The sequence below is a fragment of the Rhineura floridana genome, chromosome 4, assembly GCF_030035675.1.
Source record: "Rhineura floridana isolate rRhiFlo1 chromosome 4, rRhiFlo1.hap2, whole genome shotgun sequence".
NCBI classification, from domain to species: domain Eukaryota; kingdom Metazoa; phylum Chordata; class Lepidosauria; order Squamata; family Rhineuridae; genus Rhineura; species Rhineura floridana.
In genome coordinates, this window is record NC_084483.1 from 85,800,011 (window position 1) to 85,819,501 (window position 19,491).

Here is a 19,491-nt window from a genome sequence, read left to right on the forward strand (position 1 = left end):
AAGGGTAGTCCTGAGCAGGCCTTAAACTGAATGGGTTATATTCAATGAACACCTTGGAGATCTGAATGACCATCTTTTATTTTTTTTTATAGAATGACATTATGATTTTAATTTGAAGATAAAAACATTGTTTGCCTTAATTACAATGCAACACATTATATGGTTGCACTGCAATCCAAATGATGAGCAGCCGGCGGAGGAGCCGGCAGGAAGGTCCGTGGGATCAATTTCCCGTTTGGGAGCCACCGGCCCGGCTAAACGCCGGCTCGGTCAGGAGCTGCATGCACGGGTGGGAAGGAAGAAGCCGGCTCCCATGAGTTGGCCTCCCAGGGAGTCAGCACTCCCTGTAGAAACCCATTACAATTTTTTGGTACTCCACCGGCCTTTTGCCTGGTGATTTCAGCTGGATTGGGACCCCGGGGGTGGCCTCTGAATGCGAGGAAGATGTATCCCCTCATGGCTCCTCCCCCGCCATGCCGCGTCTTCGGGGCTACCGCAGGCTTCCACTGCACTTCTGTCTGCTGGGCAGGCCGTTCCCGGCAGACATCTGGCAGCTCAGCCACGGGGGGGGGGTTTCTGCTGGCGGAGCCCGGCGGCACTGGGAGCCTGCCAGGTCAGCCGGGAGTCCGCTGCATCCAACTCTCCCCAGCCCGGTAGAAATATGAGTTGGATTGCACCCGAAGGCATTAAAAACCATTTTTACGTTTGTAGTTATTAGAATCAGTAATTTTCCAAATAAGTTATAGCTTTATTTTTGTTGCAGACAATGTAGGCTTTAAATACATGTTTTTTCATAATAGGAAATATGGGGAAACAAAGTCAGATGAAATTTACTTGTTTTGATAAATCATGTTCTGAAGCAAAATTTCCTTACCTTTAGAACAAATGAGAGCACATGCTTCTTATCCATATTGCAGGAGCATAATCAGAAAAGCTGACCAGTAAGGAAAGTTGACACATACAGGATGCAAACACCATATGGATGAGCTCTAATTAGCAAGTGGAGTTTGCAACATGTAGATAAACTGCACAGAGAAGGCTGGAGAAATGAATTTATGCAGTTTTATTTTAAAGGAGAAAGCTCCATTTCACATACAAGACAGACATATGTATGCATTACATTATAACACTTAACTGAGGAAATTGCATCTTTTCTTCCCTTTTCCTAGTGATTTAATTTTGCAACTGCATCATCCACAGCAGAATTATCAATTCACAGGGACAATTATTAATTACTAGTGGATACATTTCCAGATTGTCTCTCTTTTCCAACTTGCCCCCAACAATTTTTCCCATTCTCTTCCCCCAATAATGTTGACATTTATGTTGTTTTTGTCATCAGAGTTCTATAGTTTTTAAGAAACAATTAAGATATGTGCCATCTTAAATCTTTGTTTTTATTAAAAACGTTAAAATTAAAAGCAGCCCAGCCAAACTGTATGAAACCATTTTAACCTAGAATAAGAACAGTACAGTAGGGGCCCGCTTTACAGTGCTTCGCTTTACAGCATTCCGCTAATACAGCGGTTGTGAATTGTACAAAGGCCCTGCTTTACAGCGCTCGTTCCACTTTTACAGCGGTTTTTTGCCGCCTGGCACCATTTTGGTCAATGTAAGTCAATGGGATCTGCTTTACAGGGGTTTTTGCTTTACAGCGGGGGTCCGGAACGTAACCCACTGTATGAGCGGGGCCCTACTGTATCATGTTCTGAAGACAAAATATGAAACTGCTTTTAAAATAAGTTCTATCTGTGGTTAATATATTTTGTGCGCATTTCTAGCACTTAAGCATTTGAGGATAAGTAAGTTGCTTTGTAGAGGCGATAAACATTTATTCCCATTTATTGCCATTGTAGCTTAGGCACAGAAAGTTTACATGATTTGGCTATAACTACGCTACTGGTAGAGGCAATAACTAAACCAAGGATTCTTACTAATTTATTCTAATCATTACTGTATATGACCTTTGCATCAAGTGCATTAGTTTGAGTGTTTATATAAAAATCAAAAGTTGTCCAGCAATTTGCTGTAGGGGCTCCGCTATACCCCACTCTCAAGGCTTCTCACAGTGCAATCTAAACCCACAATCTGCTGGGATGAGCAGAGTTTGGAATAGGGGATCTTGGGCTGTCTTGGCTCATCTGGAGCTACACTGGCAGAACTCCCTCATTCCAGCTTAGCCAGGGATATGCCCTCAACCCAGCTGAGCTGAGGCTTTTGGCTCAGCCGATGGAACTTATATTGGTGTTACTTGCACTGGGGTAAGTCCCCCAAAAATGGGTGTTCTGGGAGCATGGCAGGCGTGGGACAGGGCAAAGAGATTTACACCTATTCCAAATTCTGTTCAGCTCAGTCATGTAACTAAGGACCCAATCCTCCAAACTCAGGCCCATACTCACTTGCTGGCTCAGCTGGTGGTAGCCCCTCCCAGAGTTTGTGAACAGAGTTTGAAATAGGGGTAAGTAACATCAGCCTAACTTACACCAGCTTCCTATAGTTAGGATTGCTCTGCCCATCTACGTCACTAGCCAGGGCAGCTCAAGAGTATGTGCTGATGAGGATAGAATGAGTCTGGTTTCCAGAAAGACTAAAAAGGGGTTAAAACGGCAGCATACCAAGGTCGCAGCGGCTGGCACTGAAGCCATAACACCTTGAAGCTGAAGCAGCACTTGTGTGGGGGTTGTATATGTTAGTGAAGGAAGGAGTTAGAAACTGTCTGTTAAACTTATTGAGCTTTGCCAGTAAAAGTCTCATCTTAAACAAAAGGACTGGACTTTCTTCTTTATTTTCTCTTCGGCACTAAACACACGCTGTGCGCCACGCACACACAACATGTGCATGTGCAAAGAACACCCTCTTCCACTATAATGAATAGGGGTATATGTTTGCACAGTAGCTTCAGATCTACATCTGATCTGAGTAAAAAGAGTAATACATGCAAAAACTTTCAAAAGACGAACTGACTGCAAGTGATACATTTTTGGTGTCTGATGAATTGAAGAGTTATGTGGGCCATTGCAGACATGAAATGACGTAACATTCGTCCTTAATTTTGGCTAAGCCTGGTGTCAGGAGCACCTCCCATTAACACAGCTTAGCATTACAGCCAACCATTAAGCAAGGGTAACACAAGGATGCCAAGATAACCTGCAAGGTTCCGTTTCCAACATGAATAGTGTTATTCCACTGCTACAGACAATTATCTTAAAACTTCCTTATTCTTAATTGTGTCAGATCTACTTTCAACATGGGGAAAATGGTGGCTGGATATGCAAATTGTTGTTCAAGCTAGACTGTGAAAAGGAAAAGCAGAGGCCAAATGTACATCAAAATGCTTATTAGTTAGCAATGCATTATTTAAGTAGAGTATGCATCCCTCTCCATAACAAGTACAACCACTCTATGGGCCATCTCAAGTGTAATGATCTTGGTCCAGTAAACCATGATTTATCAGACTGAAAATGAACGTTATGCCTTCACACCCCTTCCCAATTTGATGATTAGGACTGTAGTGTTTAAACAACAGTTTATAAGTTTGACTATAATGAGTAACTGTAATTTAAGAGATCCCAGAAGTAATGCATTATGGTGCAAGAGAGAAAAGAGGACGGAAAGGGGGAGGGAGCACACAGTCATAACACTTGTTCTTGGTCTGACAAACCATGGCTTATTAGACCAAGATTGTTTCATCTGAATTAGGCCAATATGCAACTAGAGCTGAATAGTGTGTGGGCAAAGCCTAATGTGAAACCTAAACAAGCAAAACAATACTTTTTTTGAGCTGGCACTTTGCAGGATGGCCTATGCACATGTGCTCAGAAATCCAACTTTACATTTTGCCCTTTTGACATTACATACCTGTGGTTATACATCAAAGCAAGTCTGCAAAATGGATTGGAAGTTGTCATTTTATCTGCTGCCTTGCACATTTATTTGCACATATAAAATGTCAACATGTATGTTCCCAGCTTGCCACTATAATGTGCATAAATATTCATAATTACTTTTTCAGAGGAAGAGAAGAAAAAAGGGTGCCAGAGAAAATGCAGACTTTCCATATATATCCAAGAGCATGAAGAAGAACGTGGAAATCTGGGGAAATGAAGTGATAGGTTTCACACAACCCTAGTTAACACAAAGGGGTGGAGCTTCATATCTAGTTTTTGGAATCCAAATAAATCTGCATGATTGGATCTGCATTCACCCAATTATAACTAAAGACATCCAGCAGTTAAATTTGCTAAAGATACAGAGGCTGTAAAGTTAATATTTACATCCCATCAGTTTAAACTAGAGATTAAAGCAGGTGAAGAGCTCTTTTCCAATGAAACAACTAAAATGGCTGTATCACACCCAGAGTATTCCAATAACTATTGCAGTTCGGGTAAAACAAGTATGGGCCCTGGCTATGAAACCTCTCTGTCAACATATATTTAAGTTAACAAAGCCAAACAAAGAAACCCAACTCACCTACAATGAAATCAACCGTCAATATTACCAAAATGCTAATTTAAATAGTCAATGAAATATGATCTGGTTTGACCTCAATTACTCCCTTTGTAAATAAATATCTAAGGAGCAAAGCAGCCTGTATCTCAAAAAGTCTGCCTCTCAATATGATGGTCACCAGTTGACTGGTCTATAGTCAGAGACTGTTGAGGCGATTCAGAGACATGTACAGTTTGGGTTTGTCCTTTGCTAATTTGAGGAGGTAGGACTGTAGCTTGGCTAATGCGAAAGTCCTGGCTAGGTTCTTGGGCCACCTGCAGGTGTTGGCCTTGATGAGATGTTCCTGTGGCTATCTGGAGCACTTCTGCTGGATGCTGGTTGGCATGGAGATGTTCTAGGGCTTCTTTAGAGAGTGTGATGACATGCATTTGCTCAGCCTGTGGAGGCTCCATTTGGTTGCTCACAACATTGATATTCTGAATCTGGTCTGTTGGCTCTGGCTGGGCTGAAAGAAGCAAGTTCTGCAGCTGCTGAGATGGCTGAGTGAGAAGGGTAAGACTGCCTGCATGGTCTGCCATCACATTTTGGGTACCATCTGCAGTGACAACGCTAATACCTTCACTATGGCTGGGCACAAAGTTTATATTGTGCACGGAATCTGTAACCAGCAGCTGGATCTCTTGTGCTCCAGAGGTAGAAAGTTGATATTGCTGTAGCTGAAGAATGCTCCTGACTTCGTCCGTGCTGCTGCTGTTTGGAGCACTGTTTGCTTCTTGTAACTGTTTTTCTTTGATGTGAATCTTTAAATGTGACTTCAGATTGTCTAAGCGTGCAAACTGCACGTTGCACTCTGAGCAAGAGAAAGGCTTTTTGCCAGTGTGCAAGATACAGTGTCTCCTCTTGGCACTGGAATCAGAAAAGGATTTTCCACAAATGCTGCATGTGTACGGTTTTTCTCCTCTGCAAGAGAACACATTTTAGCTTCATCAGATATGCAAATATCTTGTGGGACACAGACATTTTTTTATTTAAAAATGGGTAGTGAGTAGAAACATTACTGCACTGAAACTGGATGCCATACATAGATGCTTTTTCTATACTATTTTTTTACTGCAATTACTTTGCAAGTTAGCTCTAACTCAGTGGCGGCCAGGCTTTTTTTGCCAAATGTGCTACAAATCATGCCACGGTACAAGACAAGGCCCCTCCAGAGCACGTGGCTGTACACAGGCTGCCTGCCATGCCTTGATGTGGCTCTGTCTCTAGTTTACCAAGCTGGCAGCAGCACAGTATGAAGTAGGCAAGCAAGAGTGCAGTCCATATCAGGCCCACAGGGCCTTCTTGCTTCCATAGAGGCATTTAACCTGTTTTTATTCAGAAGGTTGCCAGTGCGTGGCTAGAAATGCAACCCTGGGAATTGGAGTATTTTGAGGGTGCTGAGAAACTACACCAGCAGAATCCCATCTGTATGATGAATAGGATGATGGCGGGTAGGGACAGCTTGCAGAATGCCAAGTGGGCTAAGCCAGACTGGGTACACAGACCTTTCCTTACTACTCCGGCTGCTGCTAAGGGTGACATGGCAAAATCATTGTCCCCCACAGTGTCTTGGAGCATATAATTGCCCCTTTCTTGCAGTTTTTTGAGACCAGATGGGAAGCTGAAATAAAAAGACACTGCAAGAGCTACAGAGCAATTGCACTCTTTGCTTCTATGCAGCAATCAAAGTTTTTCTTCATCTTCCCAAAATTGTAACACTGTGCTTCCAAACCCCTTGATGAGTGATCGAGCCAGTGTGGTGTAGCGGTTAGAGTGCTGTACTTGGACCTGGAAGACAAGGGTTCGAATCTCCACTCAGCCATGAAGCTCACTGGGTGACCCTGGGCTACTCACGGTCTCTCAGCCTAACCTACCTCACAGGGTTGTTGTGGGAATTAAACGAGGAGGAAGAGAGAAAAGGTGGGATATAAATGCAATTATTATAATAAATAATATGTTTATATAAAATGAGTCGAAGCTGTCTCACAGAACACAATTTGGAGGAAAGTGCAACAATTTTTTTTAAATCCCATTTTGTATTTTCAGCTTCTGTTTCAGTGTAGTCTGTAACAATTCACACTCAATAACACTAGTTTACTTCTCTTAAACTAGTTTCCGACATGCGCCCATTCAAATTAGAAGAAAGGATAGCACACCTGTGGATTCTGATGTGAGTCTGAAGAGAGCTTTTGGCTGTGAAGGACTTGCCACAAATTTCACATGTAAATGGCTTTTCACCTACAAAAACATTGGTTAGAATAAAAGCAAGATATCACCGCTTAATTAAAGGATATCATAATTAAAATACTCTCACATACAATGTGTGACACTTGGTCATCTGAGTAGTGTCTTGATAACGAAACAACTCCTAAATCTTGTTATACTCTAAATCTTGTTATATGAGCACATCGCTTGTGCCAAAATGTTTCAAGAACTATGACTACAAAGCATCAAAATAAATAATGGCCATGTTGTACAAGGGGCATTCTGCTACAAGGAGATAATAATGGCAGCACATTTAGGACTTGAAAGCCTGTCAGAATTCAAAGAGCACTGGAAAGGAAGGGACCTTTGTCATATAAGCAGTATTTGTCTCATACCTAACGGATACAAGGAGAGAAAAGAGATAGCATCCATCTTCCACTGCAAAGCCCCTTTGGATGCTAACTTAGTACCATGGAAGCTGCTGCAACAAGTATTCCTCCTGCACAGTTTCCTTCCATAATATTGGAAGACCTAGAACACAATGTGGAAGGAACCTGGCGTGCATGCAGCTCCTTATCCTTGGACCTGCACATTATGGATCCAGCACTCTCACTACAGATAAAAACCCCTTTATTCTCCCTGGGGCACATTGCTGCCTCTCAAAGTTCATCTGCACATCAACATTCACAGTTTAAAGAACAGCTTGTGGCTAAGCTGGTGCTAAAGTGGCCGTTCATTCAGCCAGATAGGCGGCCTAAAAATAAAATTTTATTTATTTATTTATTTATTTAAAGCTCTCCCCCTCAGGAAGGCGGACCTCTCCTTTGACCTGACACTACATGCTTGCGCGTTCCTGCCTACTGCTATGCCTAGCAGCCAAACCCACAGGTGTGTGTGTGTCATCACTCAAAGGACACCTCTCTGTTCTTTTAAACAGAAATGAAGAGTGACATTACCTGTATGTGTTCTTAAGTGTTTCTTTAACTGAGCTGCATCCATGAATTTACGATGACACAGGTTACATTCTGGCAATGAATGGCCTTATTATAAAGAGAAAGATATGTACCAATTAATTTTTCTGACTATATTTACTTTATTTAAAATGTCCGTCCTGCCTTTTGGTCCAAGACAGCTGTCAAGGCAGCTCACAATATTAAAACATAAGCACACAAATTTAACACGTCTGAAATCAAATCAATGCCACAATTAAGAGAAGCGACACAGGGCAGTTATAGAAAGCAGAGACAACTTTCCTGCTTAATGTTTGATGAAGGTTACTAAGTTCTTCTAGCTGCTGAAGTGAAACGAAGGAGCTGACATTATCTTCTGGTATTCAGAGAGATTTGGGTTGGTTACGTATCTTTCCTTCACAACATTAGTTGTTTTAAATGCTACTGAGAGCAAGCATTTAGAGAGACAGCAGAACACTATAGCTCATGCACATCTCTGTGGACCAGGAGGATGTCTGACATTCTCAGCTTCTCTCTGAATCCAAGCCCAGAGGTACTCCACACATACCGGTACTGCAATCCCATGACAACAGCTCAGTACGTTATGGGGAAACACAGAAACACAAAACAAAGTCATGTTGCTCTTTCTGTGCTTCGGGATGAAGTGAGGATGCGCAAAAGCGTAATCTTTATCTCCCCCATAAGGAAATGCATGGGCACTTAATATAGGAATAGCATTTGCATACTTTACAAGGGAAATGCACATCACCCATATGTTGTGCTAGAAGTATTGCACATGCTTCCTGTTCATGCTTGCACACAATGTGCAAAACCACTCTGAAGTGTAACATCAACTCTGAAATAGCCTCACAGCTTTGAATCTTCAAGGTAAGAGTTCAAAAGACTGCCACATTCTTCTTTAATACAGAACTAATATATAAATATTCTACCTTGTTACATTTCATATACATCTCTTTTTAAATTATTCTAAGAAGGACAATGTGTTAAAAATATTCCAACAAAGTCCACTATATCTCTTAAATCTGTTATACCTGTGTGAACTCTGTAATGACTCTTAAGTTGTCTCTTCTGGCTGAAGTATTTTCCACACTGATCACAGGTAAATGCCTTCTGACCTGAAAGAAAAATAACAGAGTATTTTAGAAGACGGTTCAAAGAAATCACAACAGATATCACTGCATAGCTTGTAATTTAGCCTGGGTCCTACTAAAAAATATAGCTAAACATTATGCAACAGTATAGTTTGATTACAGAAACACCACAATCCCAGGCATGTTTACTCCTGGGAATGTTTTCAGCCTTAAATGTGTATTTAACATGAAAGTTACTCCACAACATGCAGTGATGGAAACCAGCTTAGAAGGCTTTTAAAAAAAGATTCAACCAGTTCATGGAGGATAAAGTCTATGAATGGTTATTAGCCTTACTACGTAAATTTCACTTCTATGTGCAGAAGCAATATACCAGGTGCGAAGGACAAACCTTTAGGGTTGATACCCTGTGGGAGTCATATTCAGAACAGACACACTAAACTCAAAGGATTTAAGTCTGTTGATTTCAGTGGATCTACTCTGGGTATGACTTAGCTGGATGTCAGCCTAGGTTTTGCTGACACCTTAATGTACTACTTGTAAAGGCCCAGGAGGCATCAGGCTTCCTGCTGTTAGAAACAATGTTGGGTTTAATGGATCTGGGACCTGATTCAACCAGACAATTCTTTGATCTTTAATTAACACTCTTAGCATAGCTAGATTGCTCTTGACTTTACCTGTATGAAGGCTCATGTGTTCCAGCAGTGAATGTTTTGTCGTTAAAGCCTTATTGCAAACAGTACAAGTATATGGCCGTTCTCCAGTATGCATCCGCTCATGAACTTGGAGAGAGTGTTTCTGGGAAAAGCCTTTACCACATTCACTGCACTTAAATGGACGCTCCCCTAAAAACAAGGTACCAGGTCTGTGAATGGCAAATAGTTAGACATTTCAAGTTGACAGAAAGATGTTTCACACCTAAACTCTTTTAAAAACTGCAGGACGGGTAACAAAAACAAAGACAATTATGATTATGAAATTTCCATGAATAATTTTGGAATGTTCAAAGTGCTTCACATATGTCCTCAGGAAGCCAAAAACTACCCAGTAAGGTCACTCAGTATTTTATTATAATCACACTGCCAATGGAGGGACCAAGAAATACTGCCTTGCTGAAGACCATAGGCTGAATCTACGGCCAAAGACTTCCTGGTTTAAGTGCACAGCCACACATGTTCTTCTTAGGGCTGATGTAAAATAAGTAAATTCGTAACAATAATAATTCTACAATGATCATCTTATACATTCAGCAGCAATATCTAGATTCTGACTGGGAAATATACCAGTTAATTATATAGCAGGCAATGTGAAAACATTAGGGTTTTTTTTTTGGTGCATTGGAACAGTGCTTGCCAGGTTCTTTAGCTGGCAAGGCGAGACCTCCGCAGCCAAGATGCCTGGGGCAGTGGTGTCAACATGGCCAGGTGGGTTTGTCTCCCTCCCTATAAGCTGTAGAAGTTGACTGTCACTGGACTAGAAGGGCAAAATATTGAGAAAACACACACACACACACACGAATGCAGCCTTTTGTAAATTCAAGCACCACTTTTCACCTCATAAATATGAAATTTCTTTGGGATACACAGGCCCACACCAATATATACCTGGTTGCTTTTTCCAATGAAAACTTTATACACAGATACTAATCTTAATACCCTTATTTCTCCAAACAGACTTATCTTGGAAAGTGCACCTGTAATGTACAGTAAGCAACTGTCTACTTTTATTTAATTTTTTAAATAAACAATATTCTTACTACTGTGGTGGCAAGACTTTCCCTTCCAATTGTTGGTGGAGAACAAATACCTTTACTCTTATAGGTGGACCACATGGCTTTAACTTCTCAAATGGTAACAGGTCTCAGGAGGATGTTCAAGGCTCTGAGCAATTACTGCCAGTGGAACTATTTACATAAACTATTGTATAACAAACTTTGGGCATAGAGGTAATCGTGGCACTTGGAACATCACATATTTGGGTCTACTTTTTTGTCTGCTTCTGGAGTGTGAAAAGATCACATTTCTTCTGCTAAATTGATTATAAATTTAAAAAGGGCTTCTTTGTTTAAACTATTTAATGATATTATCTATCTAATGAAATGTTTTATGATTTCATCCAAATTATAATTGGATTCATTTCATTAGATTTATGTAATTTTCCTTATATAACTGTTTAATCATTAACTTATGACTACACAATAAAAATTATACTTTAAGTGCTAGATAAATCAAAGCTGCAGTTTAAGAAGCATGCTGCTTATGGTATTTTACCATATTAAATGAAATACACCTATCATTGGTACCTACCTGTATGACTTCTTCGATGAATAGCTAAAAAATGGTTATATTTAAATAGTTTCCCACAGTCTTTGCACTCAACTTCAGAACCTGAACGTTTTCTTCTCCTATCATTCCTTTTTTTCAAGCCATTGTCCTCTTCATCCCCAATCAGTTTATAATCTCTTAGCTTGACAGACCGCTGTATCCTACGTTTGCTATAACGATTCTGACTGGCCGGTATAACTGGGCCTTTAGGATCATAATTCTCATCTTTTTCAGTGGAGACACTCACTACAACATCTGAACTACAAGCATGCTCTGTTTCTCTTGCTTCTCTGCTTACAGGAATCCCCTTATTGGAGTCTCTGTCTCCCACCACAGTGTCCTTCATAAAATTTTGCTTGTTATGAACAGAGTTGTTCTCTCTTAACTGTGCATCTTCAGCAGATGCCCCAAGCTTTTCCTCCTGGTTATTCTTTACTTTTCTTGGTCTCCCACGTTTTCGCTTTGGTGGATCTTTGCTTTTCTTGTCATTTGCCAAGACAGCTACCGTGGCCCCATTATTAGGCATGGCCGATAACATGCTATTCAAACTTAAATTCTTCTGTTGTTCCGTGTATGCCCTTACTAAATCATTTACTTTCAGGAGATGAGCCGTGGCTAAAATTTGCTCTGTACTTTTTTCACTAGCTTGTAGAGAGCCAGTGTAGATAAATTCTAACAGTGCACCAAAAGCATCTGACACCATTCCTTCTAGCATATAAATTGACTGGCCGATCTCCCCCTCATCAACAAACATCATGGAGAAATATTCGCTGCTGGCAGCAAGTAAAGCTTTGTGTGCTCTAAAGTGAACATTTTCTACAATTAAAGTGATATCGCACAAGAAATCTTTTTTCCTCTGCTCTTCAAAGTTAGTCAGAACAGTATCTCTGTGAACTTGTGAGTGGATGACTATCAGCTTCTCAGAAGCATCAGGAACTGCTTCATCCATTGTTGCTGGAAAAAGAAAAAGGTGGGAAACAATGATTGGGACTCAAAGAGTTTCTGCCTGAATGGAACAGTGCTTGTGTACATACATGGGACAATTGCAGAACCCCTCATAGAGCATTAAATGCTGCTTTGAAGGATCCTCCAACCTTCAGAAGTGGCCAAAGTGCCCATGCAAAATCCCTTTGGATTCCAGTCATGATTAGAAAGCAAACATCCTAAGCTTGGGAATCATGTGAATTAATAAAATGTTAACTTGCACAACTTGACTTAACAACCATAGTATCTAAATACAAGGATTGGCTGCAATCCTAACAACATTCAAATAAACTGGGAATTTAGCCACTGATTTCTATAGAGGCAGGATAATAGCAGTGCTTCAGTTACAGATGGAAGCTTTAATTTTTTTCTTAAGAGGATAAAAAGAAGGATTGTACACATATTTTCCTCTTAATATCATTTTTAAACATTTGCCCATTGCCTTTCCTTGAAAGTAAATTACTATTATAATAATTTTAAATAAAAGATAGAGATATATACTATTTTTGGAAATGCTTTTTTGGGGGAGAACTCCAGACATTTTTGAAAAAAGTGGATGTAGCATTGACTTATCAACTCTACAAGTTACTTATCACATGAAAAACATGTATCAGGCTGTCTGTGTTCCAACTGTTGTACAAATACTAGGGCCCACAGCCCTAGATAAACCAGAGATTTAATACTGTATTGGGTGGTACTGAATTCTACTAATGCTCATTCTGCCTAATAGATGATTCAAGTGAAATTATGTATGTGGCCTCAGCTGCTGAATCAAGCCAGGAAATCACATACAACACCTATCCGTATGTGTGGTTTCTTATCCAACTTACATAAATTACATAATTGGAAGGGACCTCAATGGGTTTCTAAGCTAACTGCCTGCTATTGCAGGAAATTCAGGGTACAGCATATCTGAAGTAGCCATCCAGTCTCTCTTTAAAAACTTCCAATGAAGGAGGGCCTACCACCTTCTGGGATGCATCTTTTCAGTAGTGAGTTTGTCTGAGATCAGGTACTCCCTAGAGAATATACTACTACTAATAGTATGCAAATACTACTACATTATAAGTGTAGGTGGATATTGAAACTCCCAAATAACAAATGCAAAATGTGAAAAGTTTGCAAATTGACTTAAGCATGTCTCCTGCAACAGGAGACCATGTCCTGCCACTCATTAAGAATTCACTGCATAGTTAATTTACAGTACAATATTATACATGTCTATTTCAGATGTAAGTCTTTGTGTTTAATGGGGCTTACTGTCAGGTAAGGGGTTGCAGGATGGCAGCCTAGGCTCCAGTTTAGCACTGACTATGGGGAAAACTGGGTACTTCTGCCTTTAACAGCTGTATCTCCACAATCCGGACCAGCGGGGCATAGCTGACTCCCCATGGTAAGTATGAGGTTGTCCGGGGGGTGGGGTGAGAGACAGAAGCAGCAATGACTATTATCTCTCTAATTCTGTGTTATGCCATGCCTCCCATATTGTGTTAAGCCACCCCCCCATGGCAGCCATTTTGTGACTGGTTTCCTCAGCACTCTCAGAATTTGAAATATGCACCCTGGTTCAAAAAGTGAGCCCTGCACTAAAGTACTCAAGTATTTTTTGTATTCAAGATAAGAAATTCTTACCTTGGAAAAGAAAGGGTGATCTTCAATGCTAGTCCTATTCAGAGTAGACCCACTGAAGTTAACAGATATGATTAACTTTGGTCCCTTAATTTCAATGGGTCTTCTCAGAATTAGCCTTAGTTGAATACAACCACCACTTTTTAAATTAAAATAGCAGAATTAGTATGCTATGCTGGAAACAAATTTGAGAGACCAAAGCAAGAATGAACCTTTTAGGAACATAAAAGCTGTCTTATACTGAATTAAACCATTGGTCTATTTGGCTCAGGATTGTTGGCCATCAGATTTCCAGGGGTTTATGCAGGAGTCTCTTCCAAACCTACCAGGAGATGTCAAGGACTGAACCTGAGACCTGCATGCAAAGCATGTACTCTACCACTGAGCTACAGCCCATCTCCAAAGCTTGATTTCTCAGTATCCCACATACCGCTTTTTCTAAATATAATCTAGTCTAGATTGCAGCCAGATATATGCTTTGCATTTTGAGGAATGGAGAAAAAAATGCAGGTTTTTATTGTCAGATGGACAACTGTAAAATAACAGCAGGACATCTTTGCACAGGCTATGAATCTACAGGGCACAAAAGCCTGCTAGACTGCTACTGAAAACATGCAGATGACTGTGCAATACAATCAAATAGCAAAGCAAGGCCCAATTGAGTCTCACACTGCAATGTGTAATTTCCTTGGAATAAGAAATTCTGAAGAACCCACCTTCACTCAAGAGAATTAATCTTAAGAAAACCCTTTATTAGACTATCATTGGGCCTATCATGTAAGCAGAAATCAGCTGGCTTTCTTTTCCATTGTTTTTGAAGGTTTAGGGTAAAGGAAAACATTCCCTGGCTGCTTTTCTGAGGTAGTCTTTATCTCCAGTCATCAGTATGTGTCATTCAGTCATAGTACAATCACTAATAACATCATTGATCAAGTAACATGCATTCCAAAGAAATCTTTTGATATCACAGTCCTATAAAGAAGACTAGAGTATATTAAAGTTCCTTCCAATGAACTCATTCAAGTTGGGAGAAGCATATATATTACCTAGCACAGAGCTTTGTGCCATCATTTTTCTAGATTAGATGTCATGCTTTTTCCTTTGAACAGCTTAATCCTGAGGGAATAGTTAAAATCAGTTTTCTTCTCTATTATGGGATGTTTCCTGTAGCTCTCTTCAGTGTTTGCTTTTAGTACAAACTTAAATAAGAGCAACTAGAGAATAGTAATAACAAGCAAGATAATGAATACAACATACGTTGTGAACAGTTTTGAAAACTCACTCACATAAAATAATAACTCCCATTTACCATCAAAGAAGAACCCCCAAAATAGAAGGGAGATGTATTTTTTTCTTAGAAAAACATAAACAGAAATAAAAGGAAAAGAGAGTAGAGGTGCCAATTTTTTTCTCTTTTTTCCTGCCTAGGAAAGGATGGGGGAGGGAGACTTGGCAACTCTACTCCCTTTTCCTATTCTCTTTATGCTTTTCTTTATAATAAGCAGACGTTCAACAGGTGATGCCTCTTCCATCACTCCATCTAGATGCCAATGATTAGAAGGTTCCACCTACTGAATTCCTGCTTCTTGAGCAGCTATTAAAAGGCACCAGAGCTTTGCCAGAAGAGAAACCTATATACTAAAAATTGCTGGTACTAAGACAAGAAAATAACCAGAGAAAGAGTGGGAGATACAAAAGCTTCTATTATTCGTGTGACAGTTTCCGCACATACAAAGATGAGGGGAAGCGTAGAGCCCTCCTCTATGAAATCAGTTATCAGGGGGGTGGGCGAGAAGGAAGAGAAACTCACCAAGCAGGAAAGAAGCTCCAGACCCCGAGCCCGGTGACAGGCGAATGAGCAAGAAAACAAACGCGCAGACCAAAAGCAGCAGCCGCGCATCCCGGAAGTGACGCCAGAATAGATTAGGAAGTGGGTCAGGAAACGAGAGCTCGGTACGAGGTTGACTGTAGGTGGCGATAATAGGGCATTGATTGGCTATTAAACACCAGAAGAAGAAGAAGAACTTGATAATGGGCGGAGCGGAATAGGAAGCGGAGGATGTTCAGGATCGAGGGGATCTAAGTGACTTGGGTGGAATATTGTTGGTGTCTTGCAGCCAAGCAGACGAGGGAGTTCGTCGCGGAGTGGAGGCATGTCCTGGCGTGGTGTGTGATAATATCGTCAGGGATCAGCAGTGTGCTCCAGCGCAGCCCCCTGATCAGCTGCTGTCCGTGGACGGCCCCTGAAAGGTTCGGGGCCCCTTCCTGTGTCATCTCCTTCCTCGGACTTACGATGGCGCAAGGCAGCAAGCAGGCATGCCTGTGGTGGTTGCAGACAGTGAGCAGCAACCCCACTTCCAGCTGTTCGCCTCTCCTTTCCCTCCGGGGTAGGGATTAAGAACATAAGAACATACGAAGAGCCTGCTGGATCAGGCCAGTGGCCCATCTAGTCCAGCATCCTGTTCTCACAGTGGCCAACCAGGTGCCTGGGGGAAGCCCGCAAGCAGGACCCGAGTGCAAGAACACTCTCCCCTCCTGAGGCTTCCGGCAACTGGTTTTCAGAAGCATGCTGCCTCTGACTAGGGTGGCAGAGCACAGCCATCATGGCTAGTAGCCATTGATAGCCCTGTCCTCCATGAATTTGTCTAATCTTCTTTTAAAGCCGTCCAAGCTGGTGGCCATTACTGCATCTTGTGGGAGCAAATTCCATAGTTTAACTATGCGCTGAGTAAAGAAGTACTTCCTTTTGTCTGTCCTGAATCTTCCAACATTCAGCTTCTTTGAATGTCCACGAGTTCTAGTATTATGAGAGAGGGAGAAGAACTTTTCTCTATCCACTTTCTCAATGCCATGCATAATTTTATACACTTCTATCATGTCTCCTCTGACCCGCCTTTTCTCTAAACTAAAAAGCCCCAAATGCTGCAACCTTTCCTCGTAAGGGAGTCGCTCCATCCCCTTGATCATTCTGGTTGCCCTCTTCTGAACCTTTTCCAACTCTATAATATCCTTTTTGAGATGAGGCGACCAGAACTGTACACAGTATTCCAAATGCGGCCGCACCATAGATTTATACAATGGCATTATGATATTGGCTGTTTTATTTTCAATACCTTTCCTAATTATCGCTAGCATGGAATTTGCCTTTTTCACAGCTGCCGCACACTGGGTCGACATTTTCATTGTGCTGTCCACTACAATCCCGAGGTCTCTCTCCTGGTCGGTCACTGCCAGTTCAGACCCCATGAGCGTATATGTGAAATTAAGATTTTTTGCTCCAATATGCATAATTTTACACTTGTTTATATTGACTTGCATTTGCCATTTTTCTGCCCATTCACTCAGTTTGGAGAGGTCTTTTTGGAGCTCTTCGCAATCCCTTTTTGTTTTAACAACCCTGAACAATTTAGTGTCATCAGCAAACTCCTAATTCTAGGTCATTAATGAACAAGTTGAAAAGTACAGGTCCCAATACCGATCCTTGAGGGACTCCACTTTCTACAGCCCTCCATTGGGAGAACTGTCCGTTTATTCCTACTCTCTGCTTTCTGCTTCTTAACCAATTTCTTATCCACAAGAGGACCTCTCCTCTTATTCCATGCCTGCTAAGCTTTCTCAGAAGCCTTTGGTAAGGTACCTTGTCAAACGCTTTTTGAAAGTCTAAGTACACTATGTCCACTGGATCACCTCTATCTATATGCTTGTTGACACTCTCAAATAATTCTAATAGGTTACTGAGACAGTACTTCCCCTTGCAGAAGCCATGCTGGCTCTGCTTCAGCAAGGCTTGTTCTTCTATGTGCTTAGTTAATCTAGCTTTAATAATACTTTCTACCAGTTTTCCAGGGACAGAAGTTAAGCTAACTGGCCTGTAATTTCCGGGATCCCCTCTGGATCCCTTTTTGAAGATTGGGGTTACATTTGCCACTTTCCAGTCCTCAGGCACGGAGGAGGACCCAAGGGACAAGTGACATATTTTAGTTAGCAGATCAGCAATTTCACATTTGAGTTCTTTGAGAACTCTCGAGTGGATGCCATCCGGGCCCGGTGATTTGTCAGTTTTTATATTGTCCATTAAGCTTAGAACTTCCTCTCTCATTACCACTATTTGTCTCAGTTCCTCAGAATCCCTTCCTGCAAATGTTAGTTCAGGTTCAGGGATCTGCCCTATATCTTCCACTGTGAAGACAGATGCAAAGAATTCATTTAGCTTCTCTGCAATCTCCTTATCGTTCTTTAGTACACCTTTGACTCCCTTATCATCCAAGGGTCCAATTGTCTCCCTAGATGGTCTCCTGCTTTGAATGTATTTATAGAATTTTTTGTTGTTGGTTTTTATGTTCTTAGCAATGTGCTCCTCAAATTCTTTTTTAGCATCCCTTATTGTCTTCTTGCATTTCTTTTGCCAGAGTTTGTGTTCTTTTTTATTTTCTTCATTTGGACAAGACTTCCATTTTTTGAAGGAAGACTTTTTGCCTCTAAGAGCTTCCTTGACTTTGCTTGTTAACCATGCTGGCATCTTCTTGGCCCTGGCGGTACCTTTTCTGATCTGCGGTATGCACTCCAGTTGAGCTTCTAATATAGTGTTTTTAAACAACTTCCAAGCATTTTCGAGTGATGTGACCCTCTGGACTTTGTTTTTCAGCTTTCTTTTTACCAATCCCCTCATTTTTGTGAAGTTTCCTCTTTTGAAGTCAAATGTGACCGTGTTGGATTTTCTTGGCAATTGGCCAGTTACATGTATGTTTAATTTAATAGCACTGTGGTCACTGCTCCCAATCGGTTCAACAACACTTACATCTCGCACCAGGTCCCGGTCCCCACTGAGGATTAAGTCCAGGGTTGCTGTCCCTCTGGTCGGTTCCATGACCAACTAGTCTAGGGAATAGTCATTTAGAATATCTAGAAACTTTGCTTCTTTGTCATGACTGGAACACATATGCAGCCAGTCTATGTCCGGGTAGTTGAAGTCACCCATTACTACCACATTTCCTAGTTTGGATGCTTCCTCAATTTCATATCTCATCTCCAGGTCTCCCTGAGCATTTTGATCAGGGGGACGATAGATCGTTCCCAGTATTAAGTCCCTCCTGGGGCACGGTATCACCACCCACAACGATTCTGTGGAGGAGTCCGCCTCTTTTGGGGTTTCCAGCTTGCTGGATTCAATGCCCTCTTTCACGTATAGAGCGACTCCGCCACCAATACGTCCTTCCCTGTCCTTCCGATATAGTTTATATCCAGGGATAACCGTATCCCACTGGTTTTCTCCATTCCACCAGGTCTCCGTTATGCTCACTATATCAATGCTCTCCTCTAAGACCAAGCACTCCAGTTCTCCCATCTTGGTTCGCAGGCTCCTAGCATTAGCGTACAGGCACTTGTAAGCAGTGTCTCTCTTCAAGTGTCTTTGGCACTTGTGGTTAGGCCTGTGGTAATTTTGCTCTTCTGAATTTATATCCTGTGCCCCTGCTCTCACAATGCCTACTTCTAGGCCTACCCCTTTTAAAATTTCATCATTTCTTTGGTTTTTATCCCAGGGGGGAGGTTTATTCCGAACCGGACCTTTCTCAGCTCCTGTCGGGTTTCCCCCCTCAGTCAGTTTAAAAGCTGCTCTGCCACCTTTTTAATTTTAAGTGCCAGCAGTCTGGTTCCATTCTGGTTCAAGTGGAGCCCATCCCTTTTGTACAGGCCCGGCTTGTCCCAAAATGTTCCCCAGTGCCTAACAAATCCAAACCCTTCCACCCGACACCATCGTCTCATCCACGCATTGAGACTGCGAAGCTGGGCCTGTCTGGC

At 41.5% G+C, this 19,491-nt stretch overlaps 1 protein-coding gene across 3 annotated transcripts; it reads right to left on the bottom strand.

Annotated features, from left to right (window-relative positions):
- Window positions 1-4,595: 4,595 nt before the first annotated feature.
- On the bottom strand, window positions 4,596-15,607 carry ZBTB24 (zinc finger and BTB domain containing 24). 3 transcript variants are annotated; one of them, XM_061623578.1, is made up of 7 exons: window positions 15,503-15,607; window positions 11,062-12,033; window positions 9,433-9,600; window positions 8,696-8,779; window positions 7,650-7,733; window positions 6,645-6,726; window positions 4,596-5,409 (listed from the first exon to the last, which is right to left on the bottom strand). In XM_061623578.1, exons 2-7 carry the CDS (start codon window positions 12,026-12,028, stop codon window positions 4,596-4,598), a joined length of 2,199 nt encoding a protein of 732 aa, XP_061479562.1. In that variant the 5' UTR covers window positions 12,029-12,033; window positions 15,503-15,607. The 3 variants fall into 3 exon arrangements, with proteins under 3 accessions (XP_061479562.1, XP_061479561.1, XP_061479563.1); XM_061623577.1 differs by lacking the exon at window positions 15,503-15,607 and adding an exon at window positions 14,739-14,787; XM_061623579.1 differs by lacking the exons at window positions 4,596-5,409; window positions 6,645-6,726; window positions 7,650-7,733; window positions 8,696-8,779; window positions 15,503-15,607 and adding an exon at window positions 14,739-14,788 and having other exon boundaries at window positions 9,537-9,620.
- Window positions 15,608-19,491: the final 3,884 nt, after the last annotated feature.